Source organism: Asterias amurensis, chromosome 16 (genome assembly GCF_032118995.1).
Source record: "Asterias amurensis chromosome 16, ASM3211899v1".
NCBI lineage: Eukaryota > Metazoa > Echinodermata > Asteroidea > Forcipulatida > Asteriidae > Asterias > Asterias amurensis.
This window is the reverse complement of record NC_092663.1, coordinates 10,609,407-10,634,321: the sequence shown is the minus strand read 5'-3', so window position 1 is coordinate 10,634,321 and position 24,915 is coordinate 10,609,407. Positions and strand designations below refer to the sequence as shown.

The following is a 24,915-nucleotide window of genomic DNA, read 5'->3' as shown; positions in this document are numbered from 1 at the left end:
GAATTTGATACCTCAGCTGAGATCTTAAATTCAAGCATCTGAAAGCACACAACTTGTGCGGCAAGGTTTTTTTTTCCATAATTAGTTTCAATGACCAATTGAGTTCAAATTTTCCCAGGTTTGTTATTTTATGCATATGTTGAGATACACCAAGTGAGAAGGCTGGTCTTTGACAACTACCAATAGTTTCCAGTGTCTTTAAGGTACTAGCGATTGCCAAGACATTATCACAGAGTGTTCTTTGGGACAGGAATGACTGTGCTCGGCCAAAACCAATGATATACCCACCCTACTTGAAAAAAAATGACACATCCAAAACATCCTTTTAAGTTTGTTTGTTTGTTAGGGGTGTATGTTTTTTTTTTTTTTTTTTTTATAAGGATCGTGTATCTTAATGTTAAGATAATTGACAGTTTTTTTTTACTTCAGGACTTGAATATCTTTTAATATACATGTATACTTAATTTTAAGGAACTGCTGTAAAGAGAAAATTTGATGAAGTTCATAGGGAATATTTCTTGTGACAGCAGATACAAAAAATTGATCTTTGTATTTTCCATATTATATTTTGTTTGTTTGGTGCCTAGTTTAGATGCAACTCTTCCCCATGATAAACATGGCCACAGATGCAATTTCTCTCTGCCTAAATCATGTCTAAAATGACAGTGCAGGCTGGAATTTACATGAAATTTAGGCTAAACTATTTACATCCAACTCCTGGATTAAGAATTTGCAAATGGACCAAATTAGTCTGGTTACCATGATGGGCCTTGTATGCTTACAAAGCCTCTTGCATTCGGGGACCAAGACACAAGATGGCTAACACATGAATAGACCTTTCTTTTGCAATGCCATAGCCCAAGTTTTTGCCAACCGATGTTGGGAAACTATGGAAAGCCTAATATGCAAAACAAAAACAGATGGCCATTGTTTGTAACAATATTACACAAGTATTCAAAAATAGTGTTGAATTTTTTTTTTAGATACAAAGCAAGCATATCATGGGAAATATTTGATTTCATTGAAAGCTTGCAAAACAAAATTGGTCTCAACAACTGTTAACATGATTGAGTGTTTTACTAACATTTGGCCGTCCATGCCAACCAGCACAGTTTGTTTAACAAATTCAAAAGGTCTATTAGACGATTGAAGACTAAAATGTAGGGAACATTTCAGGGGTGTTACAAAATCTCACTAGCCAAACCTCAAACGTCAACTAAGGCTTCATGTCGGCTGTCGTATGACCCTTCACCTTTGACCTCCAGCTCCTGGGGTATTTCTCCCAGCATTCCTTTGAAAATGAACTTGCCCTTGTACGGAATATTATGCCTGTAAATAAGCAACACAGTTTGTATTGATTAAATTTAATGAATTAAGTCACAAGATGTTCAAATGTCTCCAACTTACCATAGGGGCCTTTAATAAAGATAGCTATGGTGTGGTTTTTGTCAAGACCAATGAAATTTGGCCCAGGTATGTTTAGTAATGTTTATCTTTCCATCGAGGGAACTGGGGATATAGACTCCAAGCTGGTAACAGCCAATCTGTCTTTAATATACAAACATTGGTTTAACGTCTTTTTGAATTGCACAAATCAAGAAACTGTGATTCAGTAACTAGACGACAATACTTAATATTCTAGTCATTGTGAAATCAGCAGTTAAGCTTGGTAGGATTGGAACCCAGAACCTTATGAATGCAAGTCCAGCAGTCTAACCACTGGACCACAGTGATTGGGGTATGCATGTTATCACTTGACTGTGACTAAACTGTTTGTAACCAGCAGCTGAGATCAAATAAAAAATGTAATTTTTTGTACTCGCAGACATGTTTGTATCATGGTTTCATTTGTTGTCAATGTCTAAACTATTCTTAAACTTGCGGGTACAACCATGTATTCAATTTCTTTTGAGGGAGTGTCGGCTCTGAAAGAGCCATTTTTTTGGTCTCTACGTTTTTAACAGTTTACTCTGCTTGTCTTCAGGAGAAATGATAATACATGGTTGTACCCAAAAGTTTATTCTCATTCACACCATGCAAAGCTTCAAACATCACTTGACAATGTCTATTTTTTGTCAAAAGACTGCTCTCACAAGATCACTGCTCTTGCGTTAGGCTCATGGCTACGCAACCAGTCTCCATTGACCGAGACCATAGACGCAAGAGCAGTAGTCTCATGGGGCCAGCAGTCTCGTAAGAACATCACTACTGTTGTGAGAACAGTGGAGAGAGTTGAAACACTATCTCCGCAGCGAAACATTTAACCACTTGTAAACAAATCTACTGCCCAACTGGCTTGTGTCAGTAGATACATTTGAAGATGAATGTAAACAATTCAAGAGAATAAACTAAAAGGGAACCTGACCGGGTAAACTTTACATAATTTGGGTTTGAAGATAGAAAATTTGACTCAAATTGGATTTGAAACAACAACCTCCGGACTATCGCTCCAGCGCTCTTCTAAACTGACCTATCTAACCCATTGTTGGCAGCCTCCCTATATTGGTAATTACTCAAAATAATTATTACCAAAAAAACTTACTTGGTAATGAGTAATGGGAAGCTGTTGATAGTATAAAACATTGTGAGAAACGGCTCCCTCTGAAGTAACCTAGTTTTCGAGAAAGAAGTAATTTTCCACGAATTTGATATCGAGACCTCAGAATTAGAATTTGAGGTCTCCAAATCATGCAAGCATCTAAAAGCACACAACTTCGTGTGACAAGGGTGTTTTTTCTTTCATTATTATCTTGCGACTAATTGAGCTCAAATTTTCCCAGGTTTGTTATTTTATACATATATGTAGATACACCAAGTGAGAAGACTGGTCTTTGACAATTACCAATAGTAATCCAGTGTCTTTAAGCAGTATCTTTGCTATTGGCAGTGTCTTTGCATCCCTGAACAAAGACTTTGACAAACTAGGGAGACCGTCTAATAAAGCTAAACATGAAAGGACTTTGTAGTTGGTAGATTGCCGGCCTGTTAATCTGGTGGTTGTTGGTTCATAACCAATTTTAGTAAATTTGTCTTCATCCAAACCCGAATTAGTTTTCTCTTCGTAAGGGAATGACATACCTTGCCGTGAAGTGGACTTTGAGGGTCACTTTGCTGCGGGATACGTGGGTGATGTGAGCTTCTAGGAATCCTGTCGAGGGGACAACATCAAAGATGTTCTCGCTGCCTTCCTTCTGATCCGCAACTGATAAAAGAGAAAGATGATTCAGGAAACAAGACTTGGAGATTTGCATGGTTCATGTTCGAGTGCCCACATTTGGTTGACCAGCGATTGATCACTGACCATGGAACGTACAAGCGCAGCGGCGCACTTGAACGACTCGTTTGGAAGCATAGCAGAGTCAACCATTGATAACCATTCAATTCAAACCATTGATATTCAATACTCCATTGCCTTCAACCTTTTCAAAAGGACTTTACAAGACCTAGAAAGACCCAGTTGACTCAGCTTTCTGCCCTGGGCCGACTGGGTCTTTCTAGGTCTTTTAAAAGTACAGTCTGCTGCGAGCTGACTGAGTCTTTCGGAGTCTTAAGTCCTTTCTGCTCTGAGCTGATGAGACAGTACTTTAGTACCTAAAGATGACTTCATGATGTCATGAGTACATGCATGTACATGTACATATATATAAGGCATTTGTAAAGCGCCACTACGACAAGAACGCAGCGCATTAGGTTGGGTATAAATAATGTTTGATACACTTCTTGAATGTGTGTAGAGAGTCAGATTCCCTGATTGAGACACTGATGCGCATTGTTCGGAGGCGTGTTCTGTATTGTGTAAATCAATAGCTCCCCCTTACATACCGCGAAACACACGCACGCATGTTTTTACCCACAGAGAACAGCTATTGTCCAATTATCTGCCTCCTTCTGTGACGCCATACACAATGGGTCTATAGAAGTATAATACAAGTAACTTGCTAGGAGTGAGACAAAAACTCACCAGACTGAACGGTCCAGCGGCTTGCTGAGCCTGTGGGGTTATTGATGATCACTTCCAGTTGCCGCTGTTGCGACACCAGGCACGTGCCGAAGTCCAACTGGGAAGGAGTCACTTTGATGGAGGGAATGATGATCATGGCGTACAGTGGAAGTTTCTGAGAATAAGCAGAAATACAACATTATTACCACCCAAAAGTAATAATAATTCTAATAAAAATAACTAGTTCTTATATGGACGCCCAGGTCAAAATTCTAGTTGAACCTAGTTAAACTGTGTTTAACTGGAACTAGTTGAAAACCAGTTGATAAACTAGTTAAATACAGTTAAAACCAGTTGGTTTAATATGGAAAATGGACAGACACCAACTGGTTTATAATTTAAACCTAGTTGAACACAGTTAAACCTAGTCCAAACCGGTTGGTTAATATGGAAAATGGACGAGTTTGGTCATTATCCAGTTGAACCAGTTGACCCCAGTTAACTGGGTTCAACTGCAATTTTGACCTGGGCGATGTAACCTCTGACGTCACACGAAAACCATAACATGATTCGCGCGTATACCGCCGGGCAAAACTTTTGTGTTTTGGCAGCCAGCTAGAAAGTGTATGCAATGCAATCTTATCATGACTACGGGTGTTTTTGTCCGGACGAAACATGACGTGTTTTTTTCAACAGAGGGCAGTTTGAATGTAAACATAGGTCACATCGTCTATAGGGCGTTTCACAATAACGTCTCAATGTGCTTTACATAATGGTGCCCTTACTCGGCCAGTAACAATCCTTTAATCTTTCTCAGCTCCCTGGGCGGTATACAGCCCTGGGCTGCCGTATGGCGCTAGTGGCTTTTTCAAACACAATATATCAACCTCTACCTTCACAGGTACCCATTTATACCCTGGGTGAAGAGAAGCAATTATACAGTAAACTATCTTTCTCAAGTACACAAGTGTGACAACCGGGATTCAAACCTACACTCCAATGACGTAACCACTAAAACTTCAATTCGTTGCTCTTCACCACACGGCCATTACACGCTATGAGTGTTGGGAGGGTTTATTTGGTGTTTATTGGTGGTTTAAGAACTAAATGGTCTGCAGCCATTATGAAAGTGTCTTTCTGTAACTACTAACTTTCCTGCCAGAGCGACTAGTTCGACAAGTGTCTTAGTCACAACTATAGATTGCTTAGTCGATTAGCGACTACCATTATTCAACTACTCGGTTAGCTGAGCCACCACAACTTCTACAAAAATAGTCGGGACTACCTGCTGGGTGAACTAATTGTGTCGTTCACGACTATTCACAACAAAATCATTACTTACGAAACAAAATCAGACATCAGTGATCAAAATACTTCAATCCTTTCAACATGAATTTTACTAGACCTATATTGCGCCTGCGGCAAACATTATGCCACCATGCATCTTGGAAATTAATCGCGACTATAGTGTCGCAGTCGCAACTATTTGAGGCGGGAATAGTAGAGAAGTCAAACTTCAATAGTCGCCCAGGCCTATTTTATAACCCTACTGAATGGAGTTGAATTTCTGTGGTACCTGAACGGCACTGTTGCTGTAATGTATCTCTAAATCCTTCCTGATGATGAGACGTCGTTCCTCCTCATGCTGGGTAAGACTAAACCCGTTGTGCTCCTCTCCTATGCGCAGCTTAAACAAGGAGAGCTCCAACAATTCCACACAGAGCTGGAAGGCAACCTTCATCTGTAAGCGAGAAAAATAAAGAAAAAAAAATAATATGCGACGTGTGGTGGCCTAGCGGTTAAGAGCATCAGAGCGAAGCTCATGGCCCATTTCAATAGTGCTGCTTAACGGTAAGCAACTTTTCGTTCTTACGGTAGCAGAAATATTTGCAAAGGTGCAAGCGTATTTTACAGGTTCATATTGAGCATTCAACATGTCTTTGTATAAGTTACGTCATTTAGTTTCATGCGGTAAGCACTGGAAGGTTAGCATGCCTTTTCGTGTGCTTACGGTTAGCAACGCTATGAAATGAAGATCGCACAGTAAGCACATAATTGGCTGCTAAATAAGCAGCGCTGTGAAATTGGGCCCTGGAGTAATTTCTAACTCACATGTTAAAAGACTTCACTAGGCTGAAGACTTATATCATGCATCTGAAAGCACACACATTTGTGCACCAAGGGTGTTTTTACTTTCATGCAACTTCTATGACCAATTGAGTCCAAATTTTCACATATTGTTTAGTTTATGCATATGTTGGGATACACCAAGTGAGAATACTGGTCTTGGACAATTACCAAAGGTGTCCAGTGCCTTTAAACCTGGAAGTGATACAGACTTCCATAACCAAAGTAAATGAAAACTCCTGGATAATAATTCCCAAAAGCAGATGGCTGCAATGTGAATTAAACTGTCTATAGAAACAATGTAAACATGGGACACTCCTTGTGCATTATCACCTGAGCCAAAGTAAATAAAGACTGTGTTGCAATGGTATTCCTTCTGTTTAAGGAACTGTGTCAATAATCGACAGATCAAACAGTCGGACCCCACATGTACATGTCTGATGCTTCGCTCTTAAAAGGGCAAGGGCACCAAGGCCCGTTTTTTCCCTCGACAGGACAATCTCGTCATCTCACCTGAAGATTCTTCTGGGGTGGAAGGCCTATCAACTGGTCTCCCCTCGACACCGCTGCCAGTGGAGTCCTACCCTTGCCTGACCCTGGCTCTGTGCTGAGAAGCACGAAGGGATCGGGCGTGACCAAACGGAACGCCAGCGGCGTCTGCGTGGCATTGGTGAGGTTGGCCGCCTGGCCTTTAAAGAAGGGCGAAGCAAATCGGGCGGGGTCGTCAGGGTGGAGCAGGTCGCTGGCGGCAGTGTGGTAGCGCATACCTTCATCATCCACTGTTTCAACTGTGAGTCTGCGGTGTGACCAAAAACAGCATTGCTGAATAAGAATCTTAATAATATTTGTGATAACTAGTTCTTATATAACGCACTTTACAACCACCTCTAATGTGCTTTACATTAGTGCCCTGGACATTGAGCCATTAGCTTTTTCCAGTGGCTTTTTCAACCACAATATCAACCTCTACCCTCGCAGGTACCCATTTATACCCCTGGCTGAAGAGAAGCAATTATAGCAAAGCATCATGCTAAAGGACACAAGTGTCCTGACTTAGATTCGAACCCACACTGCAATGACTTGCACACCAGAACTTGAATTCAATGCTCTTAACCACTCGGCCATGACACTCTGAAAGGTCTTCAAAGCCTGCCAAAGTGGTACCATCGGTTGTTGGTCTGTACACCAATCAGGAAAAGTGTGTAACATCATTGAGGAAGACACTTAATTCACACAAAAAGTACAAAAGACAACGATTTTGCCATGCCTCCCCTGCTGCAACCCAGCAAAGGCGGCCTAGCCACAGGCAACGTGCAGCACTTGCGCGTTTAGAGCGGTCTATATGGCGACCCGATAAGATTCAAGATAAAGTATGGTTTTGGCAACCAACTGCTTCTATCAATCTCCCCCTTGATTGAAAAGGCCGTTTGATTCAGACACATCTTTTAGACCTTAAAAGTGGTAGGACCATCTTGATTTTCTTTCATTCAACTCAATGTAACCAAACCAAGGCTGAAAGCAAAAATAGTCCGGTTCCTTTTTGTACGAGGACTATATAACAATCCATTACTGTTACTGGATAAAGGGAACGTGACCAAGATGGTGGCATTATAATAACGGTCTGATTCTACTTACAGAGCTGGCTTGAGATACGCGGTGAAATCCAACCTCAGCGGAATCATCTCGTGACCTTGCGATCGGGTCACCTTACCAACTACCTCTCTGGCGCCCTCAGTGTCCAAACTCATGAAGCCCAACCCGTACCCGATACAGTCGGTCCCGCTCATGATGAGAGAGCCAAACTGAGGGTCAAAGGCGGCTGCCATTTGTAAGCTCCCACGGGCCGGGATGACCTGTGGTCAAAGGTCAAAGTGGGAGGTTATTTACAAGTACCTGGCAACATTAAAACCTCAGAAATAGGACCAGTTTTACGAGTCCACAGATAGTGATGCAAGAAGTCATGCAAGTAAAGCTTATTACATGTACACTTACAATTGATGCATGTACTTCAAACAAAGTACAACAATTATTGTATCCCGTAAGAAATCTCTACTGTCGCATGCAAAAGGCACCCTCTTTTGCCTCAATTATTAAATGAATTGTCATTGCTGTTATTGTTAGAAGTAGGATTGTTCTTGTGTTTTGCGGCCTGTTATCTAAAAAATCTGGAAAACTCCAATTAAATCTGAACAGGTGTCACCTCATTAAAAGTTATGCTTTTTTATTGGTACTTATAAAGCTCTACAATTCCAACCCCATGAAATCGTATTACAGTCAGGTGAAAAAAACATTAGCACTACAAATGAAAATTCAAATTCAATTTCATAAAAATGTTTACCATTTGTTGACGACAAACAGTAAACGGTCCCCTCTCGCCCGGTTCACCCTCGTGCTCTCGGAGTACCACACTGATCAGGCGACCTTTGCCCTCTGACCCCCGATCCGAGCTTCCTTCCATTGCCTTGGTGACCTTTGACAGCAAGCTAGCATCTCCCTCCGCCTGTCCCGCTGGTATTTCAACGACAGGTTGGGGTGATTCTTGCTCGGGTGATGGGGGAACAATCTCTCGGCCGTTCTCATCGCGGAGGGGGAAGGGCTCACCGATGTTGACGAGGAGATCCACGAGGGTGGAGTCATTCTCAGTCAGATTGAAAATCTGCCAGTCCACCCGGACGTCTGGAATAGAAAGATCATAAAATATCAGGCATGGCAGAACACTATTATAAATGTAGATCTTTGTGGAAGCAAGAGCAAAATTAATGACGATGACTAGAACAAAAGCTAGTAAAAACTTTGAGGCCAATTAAGAACTCACTCCGCGGTAGTAAAGTTAATAACAATAAGTCCCCTCCATCCACTAAAGCAAAAGTAGTAGTCCAGGCCGATTATTGACCCTCCGCCAAGGTAGTAGCTAACAAGCAGGAGAATTTAGAACGGAGTAGTCTCCGGCCCCGAATAAAAAACATTTACTCCGTGGAAGTAGAGGAGTCTCCCAAATTCCCCCAAAAAATTATTCGGCGGTAGTAGAATATATTGCATTTAAATAGTGTTGCTCTCACCTTGAAGAAGCCGTCCGTGGCATTATGATATTAAGTCTGGTTCATACTTCCCGCGAATGCGATACAAATTTTGCTCCGTTTTCTCTGAATTTTGCTCCATTTTCGCTGCGAATACTCTCCACAGTAATTTGTTGCGAATTTGTGGCGTCAAAATTTGTATCGCATTCGCATTGGCAGGATAGATGAATAGGCAATCTCTCATTAAAAGCAAAAATCCAAAATAAAAAAAGTGGCTCACCACAAGGGCTGTTGTTTCGTATTTTTAACGGTCTCAGGACCTTGGGAAGACCAGCGATATGCGTCCCAAAGCGGACAATCGGTAGCTGTCCCTTCAGAGTGGCCATGGAGAAGCAAAGCGGACAACCAGTGACCGTCATTTCAATCGGGATGACGACTGGTGCTAGATCAGACACCTGCAGGGAGAAACAAAAAATCAAATAATAAATAATACTCGGTTGTTATAATGCACTTTATCACATCCCCTGGGGCATATCAAAGCACTTAGTATTTTTTTCTGCATGCTACATTTTGAAGTATGAGACCTATCCCTTTAAAGCATCGTGTAATGGTTTAAGGTGCTGTGGCGCAATATGCAGCCAATCATACCAGGAACACCAAGGCGAACCCCTTTTGTTTTCGATAAGTGCACTGGACTCTTTTACATGCGTTACACAACACACAGGACCAAAGGCTTTACGTCCCATCTGGAGGACGAAGCATCATGGTTAAGGAACTTGTTAAGGTATCACGACTGGGACTCTAACCCACACACTCTGCTGATCAGAAGCACCAAAGCTCGAGTCCGATGCACTTAACCGCCAGGTCACGACACTCCACAGACGGGAAAAGAGAATACCCAGGTTCATCAACCAAATAGATTGCTCAAATCAACACTCTGGAGCCCAGGGCCCAATATCATAAAGCTGCCTTAAAAGCAGAAAAAAGTAGCAACAAAATTGAGATTGATATTTCAAAAGATGAAGTTTGGTGGCAATTTTTCTACCTGTGCAGGCCAACTTGTGCAACATAAATTTCTTCAAAGTGGTCTGGGTTCGTGAAAAGCCAGATGAGAGACAACACGAAAAAGAAAAAAGAAACTCTCGACGCAAAAATCTCTCTTGTACCTTACAGATGAGGTTCTCAGTGTAGCTGCCCCACATGTCACTGAACGCTTCGACGCTGACCGCAAGCTGAGAGAAAGGCTCCAGTACACCGGACGCCGGAGAGACGACAAACGCCACCCCGCGGTTGTCTCGAAGCACCGCCTTGGCGTAGTCTGCTTTGATCTGGGACGGAGTACGGCTCTGTGGGTCAGCCAGGTTGGACGTTCGACTCAGAAGACCACGCCTGAATAGATGCAACATTAAAAAATAATTATAATAATATTAGTTTTAGGTTTACCCATATGCACCGATGTGTGTCAGCACTGTATACTCCTAAGTACTTTCCTAAATCACCGAGATTGGCAGGTAGCTAGTGGCAGTTTGAATCCGTTGTTTTAGCAGCAGGTACTGCACCGATTTAATAGATATTAAAATTGCATCTGGGATAATAATAATAACAATAATAATAATAATAATAATAAAAACTACTTCTTATGTAGTGCATAACGTATTAATGCAATTTACATTAGTGCCCTTGTCATTGGGCCAATAACATTCCTTTAATCTTTCTCAGCTCCCTGGCAGTATACACAGCCCTGAGATGCCATATGGCGCTTGTGGCTTTTCATACACAATATCAACCCTCGCAAGTATACCCCTGGGTCAAGAGAAGCAATTAAAAGTAAAGCATCTTGCTCAAGGCCACAAGTGTCATGACCGGGATTTAAACCCCACACTCCGATGACTTAACCACTAGATCTTGAATTTGATGCTCCAAACTCAGACATGACCCCCCTAAGATTCCTCAGACACTCTCAACTTTGAGCTTTGAGCAAAAACAAAAGGTAGAGAAACTGGACTGACGGGGAGGAGAGATGGAGAGAAATTAAACGAACCTCTTTGACTGATCCTTAGTCTCCTTCTCAGGAGGAGACGGTGGCTTCGCAGACTCAAAATGCTCCACTGCGATGTGGAATGGGGCAGCTATGGCTGTGTGGTTGGTGATGTGCACAAGACGGCTTGGGGTGGAGCCTAACTCTACATCCTTGCCAAAGTCAAGCAAGAGATTGTCTTCGCTGTAGTAAAGAAAGGAAGGCATTTATATTGGTTTAGTTTGAATTTTGAAAACGAAGCCCGCCATTTAAAAAAAACTTCAGTGCTTTTGATTATAGTCAAAAATGAGTGGGGCACCAGCTGCAACCGAGTATAAACTTTATGGAACTTTGTCTGGTAACCAGTTTTTGTTAATAGCAAGATTTCTCTGTGCTTTTAGCAAGAGGGACACCGACCACTAAAACATAAACTTTATTAAATTTTGTTTTCAGCCAGTCACCTTTTTCTGCTAAGAAAGATTTTTCTGAGCTTAGAAAATTGTTGTTGCTACATTCTTTGAAATTGAGCTTTGGTGGCTATTTATGTCATGAAACAGTTGTAACGAGAGAGTTAATAGATTAGGTTGTACAAGTAACAGGGGTCAGGGTTCAGGGGTCAAGGGTCAAGGTTCAAAGGTCAATACCTCAATTTGTCTGTCCCGGAGTGTGGGGTCAGATACGTCACAGTCAGGCCTCGGACATCGGTGATCAAAGCCAAGACAAGCGGTACACCCATCCCCTGGATGTAGCAGGGAATCTTAACATCATCCAGAACTCCCTGTTATATCGCAGAATGTTTGGAGATTGAAATACAACAAAGTGATAATTATGCATAAGCTCCATTAAAGGATTGTTTAAGCGCTTTGACACGCCCTTCGGGTGTTTAAAGTATATAAATACCGATTATTATTATTATTATTATTATTATTATTATTATTATTATTATTATTATTATTATTATTATTATTATTATTATTATTATTATTATTATTATTATTATTATTATTATTATTATTATTATTATTATTATTATTATTATTATTATTATTATTATTATTATTATTATTATTATTAATAGGGCCCAGATTCGACAGAGTTCCAACAATCTTTTGTACATAAGGGCAAGACTTACCTGAATGTGGCCAACAAATGTGACGGCTACTTTCAGGTTCTCTCGAGGTCCAAGTCTGCCTTTGCAGGGGTCAAAGGTCACGTTACAATTTCCGGCTTGGGATCCAAGTGGCTAAAAAACAAAGATTTTTGTTAAAGGCACATGAAACGTTTGGTAAATATTGACAAAGACCAGTATTCTCAAAACGTATTATCAAAACATACGCATAAAATGACAATCTGTAAAAATTAGACTCAATTGGTAATCTAATAAGTTGAAAGAAAATAGTGAAAGAAAAAAACCCCAAATTGCACACAAATTTGTTTACCCAAAAAATTAACAAAACATTTTTGCACTTAAGTGCAGATTTATTGTCGTAAAAACAAATTCTGTAAAATTTGCCTTCATTCAGCCTCTGGCGACGATAAAATTTTGATTAATAAACCATTTCAACTCAATTCTATACACTCAGCCACAAAAACTTGAGGCCGATGCTCTAAACCACTCGGCTATACTACCGCTACAAATGACCAAAAAAAAACTACATGAATGATCGTCAAGGTTCTTACCTTCTGCCAGCAAAAGTCTGCGGAGAGCTTGGTCTGGTTAACTATGGTTACCTCTGTGGTTACTGGCACGCCAACGTAAACCTCGTCCATTGCTAAGTGCGAGGAGAGGAGACATGCTAGAGGGTGCTCGACATTGGCTCGAACACCGACAAAACTGACAAGAGAAAATGAACTTAAGTACGAGGTAGAGAGACAATGGTGCGAGTGGCATTTTGATTAAGACATTTTTATTTCTTGAACGACCGGGACTGAATGACTGACACAAGTTATATTATGGGTTTATGTCACACCAGTAAAAATGTGAACAATTGTACAGCATGGCAACAGCATGGCAAAGGATTATGGAAAGAAAGTCGAAAGTAAAAAAGAACGCCGAATATTATATACACATCAAGTTCTGAACAGAGTGGAAATTTGATTGGCCTGGGACAACACAATCTGCAAGTTGTAGGCTTACCTGTTGTTTCCATCCAAAATATTACACTCAAACACGCTCTGTATCCTGCGGCATCGTACCGGCTCGAAGGTGACCTTGATAACCTTTGACCCAAGGGGAGGTAGGTCACCACAAGAGGGCATCAGCGTAAACTCAGAGAAAATCTGTGTTTTTCAACAAAAAAGTGTGAAAGAAACATTTCAAACATTTTTGTTTCTCTTAACAGCAAAAATATTGAATGCAAAAGTTGGTTTCCGCAAGTCAAACCACTGTACGAGACAGTGTAAAAATCGAACACGCAAATTGCGATAATTGACACAGAAACGTTCAACTTTATCTACATGATTTTATTGGGGGAAAAAACATACCTCTCCAGACTGGGGGTGTTCTAGAATAAATTCCTTGCTCTCTCTCACACTCCAAGACGCTGGTACTTGAGACGTATTCCTGATGTGCATCTCTTGCACGACTCTTTCTCCGAAACGCACCAGGCCAAAGTCGATGGCCGGTGTATCGATAATGACCGTGGGTCCCTTGATGTCGGCGATGACCCGCATGGGCACCGCCCGTTCCTGGTGCTCGATATGACACAGGAGGGTGTGGTCGATGCGGCCAGGGTGTGCCCCAGAGAGCGCCAACTCCATATGGATCGTGGATTCGGGTGGGATGGTGCCCTGGGGGGTCTCCACCTCGATGATGTGACCCTCGCTGTGATTGGTCCAGGCAAAGTGGGCGGGGAACTTGCTGTGGTTACTCATCTGTGATGAATCGAGGACAAGGAGATTGTTTTATGAGAGACCTAGATCCCATCCTCTCGGTAAGAGATGGATTGCACTTGACGTCATTGACCACTTTTGCTGATGAAATGTGCGCGCGTGAAAGGCTATCATTGGCTGAGAGTTGTGCGCAGCGAGTACGAAACGATGGTTTTGTACGCTAGGCGCACAGGATTGCCAAAAGAACAGCCTCTATTGACTTCTATAGGCAAGGGTGCCCTAATCAAATGACACAAAATTAATTCAAACCTGTGAATTCTGATTGGAAGGGGGGGGGGGTGGATTGACGCAGAACTTAAAACCAGCAAATTTGGGTGAGAAGGGGGGGGGGGGGACACAGATTACGTAACTTCAAACTTGTGGATTCACATCAAAAGGGTGGGTGTTAAGCATTGGACATAAAATGAAGTGAAATTGACACCCGTGGATTCGGATTGGAAGTGGGTTGGAAAGGGTGCATCAATGCAAATGCTCCTTCCAAAAATGTCATTATCTCTGCATGTGATTGCTTTGTGTCTACTGCGTTTTGACAATTTCAAAAGTTGCTCATACAACTTAACAGGTGGTTCAGGGGATTTTTGTTTTTTGCACTGATGCAACGATTGATAGTTTGGCGAAACAATTATATGCTTACTTGGAAGGGTTTCCGGATAGTCGTGGAGACCAGAAGTTGACCCGGCACAAAGATGGCGTACGGGTGAACCAGGACTTTGTACTCCTCACACTCTCCCTTCAGCTCTACCTCTAGTCCCACGACGTCCGAGACTTGCACCGCCCCGCTTCGTCTTGCCGATCGCTCATTGGGTGTGATCTCCTCTTTGGGATCATCTCCTTGGGAGGAGGCGGCGGAGAGTTGGCGCTCCTTGGGGACCTCCTTCAGGACGAGGTGGAGGACACTGTGGTACGCCCCGATCTACAAGGAATGGAGAGACAAACTTAAGTCACGGAAAAACTCATTACAAAGACATGCAACTTTCTTATAGATGTTAAATTTGCACCGATGTGTGTAGCCCTGATTACTCAGTGTATTTTTCCAAGTCCTTGTAAAAACATAGGGTTCGACCTGCCTCTAGCTACCGTCAAGGTGGCACGATTAACCAAGTAGTTGAAAACAATTTGTCGCGAATTAATAGTCGGGACTACGACACTTGACCCACTAGCCGCCCAGGCTCAACCTAGAGGTTACCTTTAATGGTGCGTAAGCCACCGTTGCCCGGCAGACTCCTTGTGGGGCTAGGACACCCCTGTCTGGGTTGATGCAGAAGATGTTGCTCTCATCCTTCAGACGTTGGATGATTCCTCCTCCGAGTATCTCCCCGTTCTCCTCCTCCCTCTGAGGTCCCGGGCACTCCAAGTGGGGTCTCAATAACTCCCAGTGGAAGGGAAGCTCCACATTCCTGACGGGGAGAAAAGGAAAACAAAAAATTCAGTCGTCGATTTCACCAAACTCTTCCTAACTTAGGATTAATCTTTGGAATTAGGATGAGTTCAGTTCCATACCGCATTGAACCCATCCTAAGTAAGAATGAGTTACTCGTCCTAACTTAAGATACAATTAATCCTAGCATTTTGTGAAATTGGCTGCAGAGCCCAATTTCATAGAGCTGCTAAGCACAACAATTTGCTTAGCATGAAGTTTCTCCCTTGATAAAAACAGGATTACAAACCAAATTTGCATTTGTTGCACATTGCTTGTTACTGGTATTCAGCCGTTGTTTGCTTATCCTGAAAATCACGTGGAAATGTGGTTGGATATCCTGTTTTTATCAAGGCAAATATGTCACGCTAAGTAAATTTTTGTGCTTAGCGGCTCTGTGAAATTGGGCCCTGGCATGTCGTGGCGGAGCAATCTAGTTCACCCGACCCAAGCTCTGGTGTTGTCAGCAGCGGAGTTTGGGTTTGAATCCTGATCATGACACTTGTGCCCCTGAGAAAGGTACTTCACCCTTTTGCTTGTAAAAAGTTGGAGAGGTTGTGCATTCTGCTTTTGTGACTCATTTATATTTTTCAACCCTCTTCCCCACCCTTTTTTGTAAAAGATGAGACTTACGTGGTGTTTTTGATGGTCAGCTGTTTGGTGGTAAAGGTCATGGGATTGATGGGGTCAAAGCGGACCTGGTGCTGGGCAGTGGCGTCAGACATCTCCCCTGGGCTGGAATGGCTCTCTCCCCCCCCGCTCACGTCCTGAAGCTCCACCCCTGCTGTCTGACCCTCTCCTTTGTAGTATAAACAAGACTGGGGTAAGTTCATAGAGTCGGAACGCTAGTGCTATCACTAAGTGAGTTTATGCATTGATGGGCTAAAGGCACTACATACCTTTGGTAATTATCAAAGACCAGTCGTCTCACTTGGTGTATCTCAACATACCTGTGAAAATTTAAGCTCATTGGTCGACGAAGTTGCGAGAGAATACTGGAAGAAAGAACACCTACCTACCGTGTTCGCCCAGGTGTTCGTGGCTGGATTGGCAGCATATTGCGCCACAGCACCTTGTAAACCATTACATGGTGCTAAGGATTAGGTCTTATATCTCAAAATTCGCCCCACTCCTTGCAGTAATAATACCTGGCGCTTTGTATCCTTTGGCAAAAGGCGCGTTATAAACACGGTTATTATTATTATTATTATTACCTTTGATGGTGAAGTGCTTGACGGTGCAGTTGTCACAAACCATGGTGATGTCGCGGCTGAAATGCTTGACGGACGTCGGAGTGAATGTCACCTGTATTGGAATGGTATGACCCGCTAATAGCTCCAATATCGCTGGTTGGATTTGGAACGGCGCCAGGTCCACCTTGGAGCTGTTGGTTGCGGACTGTAAAACAGAGAAAGTTACATTATTGAAGTTAAATATTTGTTTTCTTTACTTTGAAGTGTACATGTAATGTTGTTTTATATGTGCCATACATGTATGTAGGATTTGACTGTGAGAGTCTCCATGTGAAATGAATGCAAGGTCAAAGGTTAATTAGTAAGGATCCTGACATTTGCTCAAGGTAGGTATCTAGCGTAATTCATGTGCCTTGAAATGTGACGACAGATATTCAGGCTAATCCTCACCTTGAAATTTGTTGTGGGCCAACTTTCCCTGGGCATAAGGCAAAAGCGACCACTCCCTCCTGCATTCTTGATCAGAAACTGAACGGTCCGACGTCCGCCGATCAGACAGTGACCACAGTCAATGTCTTTGGATACTGAAATAATAAATCAATAAAGCATCATCAAATGCATTGAATTTACTTATTAAAAGTGCACAAAATTAAACAAAATAAAGTTTAAAATGAAAATGCTAAAACAGCCTTGATACATATAAAACAAATTAAAGCAATTGCAAAACATCGGTAAACAGTTTTGTCTAAAGGCCCACACTTTGTGTATCACAACTTATGTATAAAATAACCAACCTGTGAAAATTTAGGCTCAGTCGGTCATCAGAGTCGGGAGAAAATAACGGGAAAACCCACCCTTGTTTCCGCACGTTACGCCGTGTCATGACATGTGTTTAAAATAAATCTGTTATGCTCGATATCGAGAATTGATAATTGTTTTTATGTTTTCTCAAAAAGTAAAGCATTTCATGGAATAATATTTCAAGGGAAGTCTTTCACCATTTCCTTCTGTAAACCATGTTATTTGTAAATCTGTGAACTTTTAATTTTTGTTCTGTTCAGAAAGTGTCCAATGGCTTTAAGATAAAGATAGATCAACAGTGTAATGCAAAAATTAACAGTTTATAACAGATGTCATGTATGGAAATGGGGCTGCAGTTAAAATGTTTTGTATTGCACTCGTAGGATCGGTACTGGTGTGTTCCTCAATTTTTAAGGATGAGGTATACCCAGAGTCAGGAAACCAGGCTGAGAATATACCAGTGCAGCTTGACTTTATAACAAACTCCTTCAGATTTGAGGAGTGTGTCAAGCTGCAGGGTGGTCAAAGCTTCTCAGAAATGAAAAGTGGTAATTCTTTACGTGATAGAATGGGCGGAGGACGTCTTCCCTGCAGCTTGATGACGAGTGGCTGGCTGGACTGGGTCTGGATTGTGATCACATCGTTGAAGTCCATCAGGGAATCAGGCATGAAGCGTATGTTGTACTGGCAGCTCATCCCAGGCGCGACGATTCCATGCTCTCCTGGAAACTTCCCTGTAAAAGGCGGAAATATTCAAAAATGGGAGACCATGGGAAAGTCTTCAAGGAAGTATGACAATTTTATAACAAAATTATGATTTGATTTGGCACTATTGGTACATTAGTTTATAATAATAATAACAATTATATTTCAATACCTCGCACAAATCTGTCAATCATGACACCAAAGGCACACAACGAGAAAAGGAGTTTAAACAAATAGAAACAGAAAACTTGATGCTGATTTACAAAGAACGTTTAATAAAATGTTTTTAAACTGGACTTGAGAAACTGAAGGGGGTGTGTAGCCGTGCGCAGATCTCTTGGGTTATTGACACACCGATGTGTGTATACTAAGTACTTTCCCCAAGTCCTGTGAAGAAAACAACACAGGCATATTACCTGTGCGGAGTTTGAACCCACGACCTTTGCCTTTCTACAGCAGGGCCGAATTTCATGGCTCCTGCTAACCACCGAACTCTTAGCTTACGATCACCATTCCCTGCTTGCACAATTTCTCCGCTGGCCTTGTAAGCGTAGAATGCCTAATAAGTGTCACTGCGCCATGAAAACATAAAGATTGTTACCGGCGCATTGTAAATGCCCACTATTGTTTTACTACAATAATAATAATAATAATAATTTTGGCGGGCCAATCATCCTTACTCGCCGCTAAGAGCTGAATTGCGAAGGACGTAGCTGCAACTTGTTTGAGAAGCAGCCTTTGGCTGCCAGCCACATCAACCCATTATGACCACAGAGCACAGCCAAGATCGAAAGTGTTTGATTTTTCTGAGGGAGGAAAACCGGATGTTCTGTAAAACCCTCATGGCACAGCAGAGAACCAAGGCACAACTCAACTCACATATGGCTTCGTCCGGGAATCGAACTGAGGTCACCTTGGTGAGAGGCGAGCACTTTACGCACACGCCAACCATGCCACTATTAGGATGCTTTGCCCATTAAACACTCCAGATTCAGATTCAGAGGTTACAAAAACTCTAGGTTCAACCTACCCAGTCCGACGGAGAAGAACTGAGACTTCGGAGGGATGATTCGAAGTGGTCGACTGGCAGTGGAAATATTCTTCAACTCTAGTGGGAGCTCGTATACTCGTCCGACCTGGTACTCGGTAAAGACTACCGTGGACGGGTTGGCTAAGAAGACAACAGATGGTTCTTTTATACTGTGAAAAAAAGCCCAGACATTTTTTATCATTACAAGCATAGGAGTGTAGTTTTAAAACGCATTTGTATTTCATTGTAAGTTTGCACAGTTGCACCACAAGACCAGTTAGCCTGACTTTTGCTTTGCTTTACAGTTAGCAGTTTCAATGAGTTATAACTTGTGCTAAGGGAATCTCTTTTAAGCAGAAAACACCAAAGTAGAGGGCCCACTTTTACAAAGCCAGTAGTAAGCACAAATACTTGCTAAACACAAAAGAATTTGCTCAGCAGATACAGGTTACCGGCCAAAATTCTGCAAAGTTTACATTGCATTGTTGCAACTGGGGCCCAGCCATTTTTTTTGCTTATCAGAAATATATTTAAAGCAGAATTGTTTGATTTACAGCAATATGAAATGGTGCCCTTCTGGATATGAGATTGGTCCCCACACTAAAATTTTGGTTGCGCCATTTTTCTATTCCTGGCCGATTCAAAACTTCCAACACAGACTAAGGCTGTGACAAAAATGGCAGCTGCGGCTTATTAGCATCTGAATGTATGTATTGAAGCATAATACCCATAGCAACACCATAAGCTACAGCCATAGCCAGAGCCGACACTGCCAACTCGGACAGACTATAAAACGTCCAAGAATCGACAACAACTTGCAAACCTTCTGACAAAGTCCATTTTCTTGAAACACATTTTTGAAAAACATTCTCTTGTCGTATTTTACATGCCAAATACGGGACTGATGTTGTAGCCATGGTGCAGGACGAGCCCGCCCAGCAGTCGATTTCACAAAGAGTTAGGAATATAGTCCTAACTTAGGACTAATCCTAGGAGATATTAAAAAATCCACCCCAGAACTAACAAGTTTTGCCTAGCACTCTGAGCAAAACACAATGTGTCGCCCAGCACAGATTTCCCCCAGATTGCACTTCAGTAATGATGGCCCCATATCTATACATGCATAATTTTGTTGAACCGATCCTCTTTGGTGGACTAAATTGGATTTACAGCCCACCACTAATATTGTTCAAGCTACAACAATGTACAGAACTATAGAGAAGCTGACTTACGCTGTATCTATGACTGTCGACTTGGCACCGCCCAGCTGGTGTGTCACTGTGTTTGGCTTCGTCAGTGTCTTACCCCCGCTGAGGGTGGAGGGGGGCCGGTGCCGAGGGTTACGCTTGAAGTCCGATTTCTTGTGTACCATGGCCAGATCGGTGCGGTTGCGTTCTCTGGTCTGCGGGGAGGTGGTGCCCTGCCACGGTTTGGCTGTATCCGTCAAGGCCTAGCGGAGACAGATTGGGAATGATATAGAATGGTCAAACAGTAGGAAGGTTGACTGTGTGTTGTGTGTACACATTTACTAAACGTTATACTACAAACTGACTTAGTGTATCTATCATTAAGACCTAAAGTTTTCACCGAACCAAGACCCCTATCTTACCACTTCTGCCTGGCTTCCTGGTGTCACGTGACCACCTCCTTCTTGGACATGAAACTCGTCCTCCGTGTGATGGACGCGAACATTGGATGCGTCCGTCGCTTCTGCGTATCTGGGCTTTCTGCTCGCTGAGGATCAAACAAAAATAGAAAGAGATAAATGCACAAAGGTCGAGATTATAGAGCTGTCGGAGGCATTCATGGGAAGGTTCTCATGCGGGCCAGTGGTTCCCTCTGGTGTGACTGCATTACTTCATACAGGTTGAAATCTGTTGATTTCGCTTGAAATCTGAGTCCAATTTATGAGTACAAAAAATAGCTTAGCCCAGAAAAATCTTGCTAAGCAGAAAACAGGTTGCCAGACAAAAATGCCCCAAATTTATGTTTGTTATATCTTGCCTAGTAACCATATTCTGCCCCTTTTATGTACACATTATACATGCATCACCTGTCCCATTGCAGGCTAGTACAGTGCATCAATCATTCAAAATCGCACTGGATGATATTGAATGGTCAAACAGTAGGAGGGTATCATATCCCATACTGACATAGTGTATCTATCTTTCAAAACCAGCAGTTGATGTTGAATGGCTTGACAGTAGGAGGGTTGACTGTGTACTGTGTGGATGCACTGTGTAGGCATTCATTGTACAATGTAGGCTGGCATAGTGTAGCTATCATTAGCTATCATTAAATAAGCAGTGGATGGTTAATTGGTCAAACAGTAGGAGGGTTAAACATTGTAGCTTACCTTTCGGCGCATGGGCAAGGGCTGGCTCAGCTGTGGAATAGTCCTCAGGAACTATCAGGCCGTGTTTGCGGAGTAAATCACTGTCAAGATGGTTCTCAAGGTTGGAATCCACTAGAAGGACAACAAATTACGAATCAATGAGCTTCTAAAACTAAATAATTTTCTGAAAATTACAAATCTGCTGCTTCGACTTGAAGCTGTTTGTTTTGATGAAACAGTGAACATCATAAAACAATCCATGGTTGTGATCTCACCTGGGGGAAGTCCTAGATCGTGATAGATGTCACATCCTTCGGCTGCCTTGTTCAGCTCTCGTTCGTCGGCGGCCATAGAGCGCGCCCTCGCTTGCATGATGTGTCTTTCCAGCATCAAGGCCTCTGCCATTCGCCTCTCTCGTTCAGCTTGGATCTAAATACACGAAGGTGGACACCCACAATCAAAGGAAAAACCATTATCGAAAAAGTCACAACATGCACCTCAAATAGTTGCGACCATTTTTTTTAATTCTCAAGATGCATTGCAGCTCATTGTTTGCCGCAGGCACCATAAAGCAAAATTCATGCTGAATGAATTGAAAGATTGTGTCACTGATGTACTGTCTGGTTGTGTTTCATAAGTAAATTATCATGTTGTCATGAATAATCATGGGCGCCACAATTGGTTCACTTAGTAGGTAGTCGTGACTATTTTTGTTGTAGTGAGGGCAGCAGGATTAACCAAGTAGTTGAAAATGGTAGTCGTGACTCGACTAAACAATCAATAGACACAGCGTCGACACTTGTCACACTAGTTGACCAGGCTTACCTTCCTCAAATCTTCCACGTATTTTTCATGGTAAGTGTCGTCTCCACTTCTTGACTTATTCAGATTCCGTACCGTCTCCTGCTCGACAAAGTCCCTAGTGAACAGGTCCCGGAATGTCCGAGCCAGCACGTGGGTAACGTCCTGCGATCGCCCAGATGAGGGCCTCTGCAGGTACATAGGAGGCTCGTCATAGGGCAGACGCCCAAGCTTCGTCGACATGATGAATGAATACACTTAATGTCTGAATGAAAAAGCCAATCAATGTAAAATTATGGATTAGTAATTACTGCCATAAGCATTATAATAATAATATAACCTGATATGGTTCATAATGATGATACACTGTGATAATGCAGGGGCCTCTTTGCGCAACACAAAACATAAACAATGAAAAAAGATACTAAATAAATAAGTTAAAACAATTGTTATAAAAGAAAGATTCACTCAAATCAGACCCAGTAACTGGGGCGCTGTATTCCTTTTTTTTTTTCTTTTTTTTTGACAATGACAGATAATGTCAAAATTCAAAAAAAGGAATACAGCGCCCCAGTCACCGCCAGTTACTTGGTCTAAAACAAACCAGACTTTTAAAAAGCCTCTTGAAATAGTGGAACCATGTGGAATGAACCTCATATTAGGCCTACTCCTACCGTTCTACCAAAACTGTAGTGTAGTTTAAGTCAGTAGTCAGGTAGTATAGTAGTAGGGATTGTTCAGCAGAGCGAACAGGAGGTGAATGAGAGGGCGCCAGGCAGAGCTATAGCCAAAACCAGAGCAGAGGCAGAGCAGAGGCCAGACCAGAGTGACTGTGAGTGAGACAACATTTATCCTGTTCATTAAATCAAATTCAAAAATAAGCTCAAATCAACATCAAAGTCAAAAGTCAAACTCAATGCTGTTCAACATGTCAACAGTTCAACCTGCCTGCTGCTGTCCTGTCGCCTGATACTGAAGCCCTCCTTGACCCTTTGCTCACCCAGGCCAGGGGGCCACAGTCTGACCAATGACAATGACATGGAGCATGGCCTGACTCTGACTCGCACTGTTGTGATGTGATTGATTGCACTGACCTGCTGCCTGACTGTTGGTGAGTCAAAAAATTGCCAAATATAGGCCTATTTTTAAGTAAGTACTTTGGTGTTCATATATCTAATAAGTAATACCCTCAGCTGGAACATCCATGTTCAGGAGTCCATCAAAAAGCTCAAAGAGTGCAGAATGTTATCCGCAGGAATTTGTGGAGCTGTAACAGTGAAGTGAAATCAACTGCTTATTTGAGCTTATGCTGCATCCGCTTGGGACCCCTCAACAAAACTCAAACTGAAAGAGTCCAACGCCAAGCAGCGAGGTTTTGCACAGGAAACTACAAAAGGGATACGGGAACTGTTACTAAACTTCTAGATGACTTGGGATGGGACACACTACAGAACAGAAGAAATCAACAGAAATTATGTATGCTCTACAAGATGAAAAATGGGTTGGTTGACATTCCACTTCACAACTATGTTCAGCCCAATACCAGGGATACAAGGGGAAACAACCAAAAATTCACTCAAGTCAGCCATAAAGCTCGGGCCTTCAAAGATTCATTCTTTGTATCAACTGTTAAACTCTGGAACTCACTCTCGTCGACTACAAATACATGTAGTAGTCTACTCGACTCTATTTCCACACGCAGTGCGCAAGTATGCGTAGATGTATCCGGCAAGTTATTTTGCTGACTGAACCAATGGAGATGGAGATGGAGATGAAGTATTTTATTAAAAAATTAAATTTATAAAACTTTGGGTGCGTTCGTTTAGCTTCCCTGGGTCGACCCCGGTGTGTGGCGGGTTTTTTCCCCCAGGACAAACGTGGGTAATTATCTGCACACTTTCGTCCTGGAAATGAAAACGGACAGGACGGATAACTTTCCGTATGGCGCCACCACTTTTTCACTCATTTTTACAAAAAGGGATATATCAATCAGGTAAATTAGATTTAGATACTTAATTATTTTATTTCGAATGAAAAAGTGGTGGCGCCATACGGAAAATTTTTCAAGAAAACGCCACACACAGGGGTCGACCCCATCGAACTCACCAGTCCAGTGACCAATAAAAAAAGTCGCCAAACCCTTTACATTTTTATATATATAGGCCTACTAGTACTACAAAACGCCCGTTAAGCTTTTAGAATTTGATTTTATAGTTAACTTAAATCTGCTCATCAATTTCTACAAAAAAACGACTTAGCTTACCGACAAATATAACTATTTGAGGCAGATATTGAGCCAGTAACGTTAGCAGTCGACTTCAACTTATTTACAGATCCGCCATCTTTGTTTTTGGTTGCCAAGTAGACACGTACAAAATGTAAAAAACAAGTTTGATTAAAATGTTTCTTGAGATTCAGTTTAAAGCTTACTAACAAGTATTAAATAAGAAATAATGTTTAATTTAATTAATTATTACACAAGTGATATTATATTTTAGCACTTTTAAATGTTTATAATTAATTTTGCAAAAGAAGTCGTAAGCAAAGATCGTAATAGTCTTAGCCCAAGACGTCGGTGATCGACGCTTAGCAGTTGTAAAAAATCGCTGTAGCGCGCCATCATACGGCATGGTTTAACCA

General features: G+C 42.0%; 1 protein-coding gene across 1 annotated transcript; it reads right to left on the bottom strand.

The window, feature by feature from the left end:
- Positions 1-119: 119 nt before the first annotated feature.
- On the bottom strand, positions 120-24,628 carry LOC139948714 (deleted in lung and esophageal cancer protein 1-like). The gene is made up of 28 exons (XM_071946983.1): positions 24,539-24,628; positions 22,300-22,540; positions 21,750-21,903; positions 21,496-21,606; positions 20,749-20,873; positions 20,372-20,589; positions 19,140-19,309; positions 17,965-18,138; positions 17,054-17,187; positions 16,625-16,808; positions 16,044-16,209; positions 15,180-15,390; positions 14,628-14,906; positions 13,586-13,975; positions 13,239-13,381; positions 12,782-12,935; positions 12,234-12,344; positions 11,746-11,879; positions 11,126-11,305; positions 10,251-10,473; positions 9,365-9,539; positions 8,406-8,743; positions 7,703-7,920; positions 6,581-6,863; positions 5,517-5,681; positions 3,962-4,115; positions 3,079-3,202; positions 120-1,329 (listed from the first exon to the last, which is right to left on the bottom strand). Exons 2-28 carry the CDS (start codon positions 22,516-22,518, stop codon positions 1,206-1,208), a joined length of 5,061 nt encoding a protein of 1,686 aa, XP_071803084.1. The 5' UTR covers positions 22,519-22,540; positions 24,539-24,628; the 3' UTR covers positions 120-1,205.
- Between the last annotated feature and the right edge of the window lie 287 nt (positions 24,629-24,915).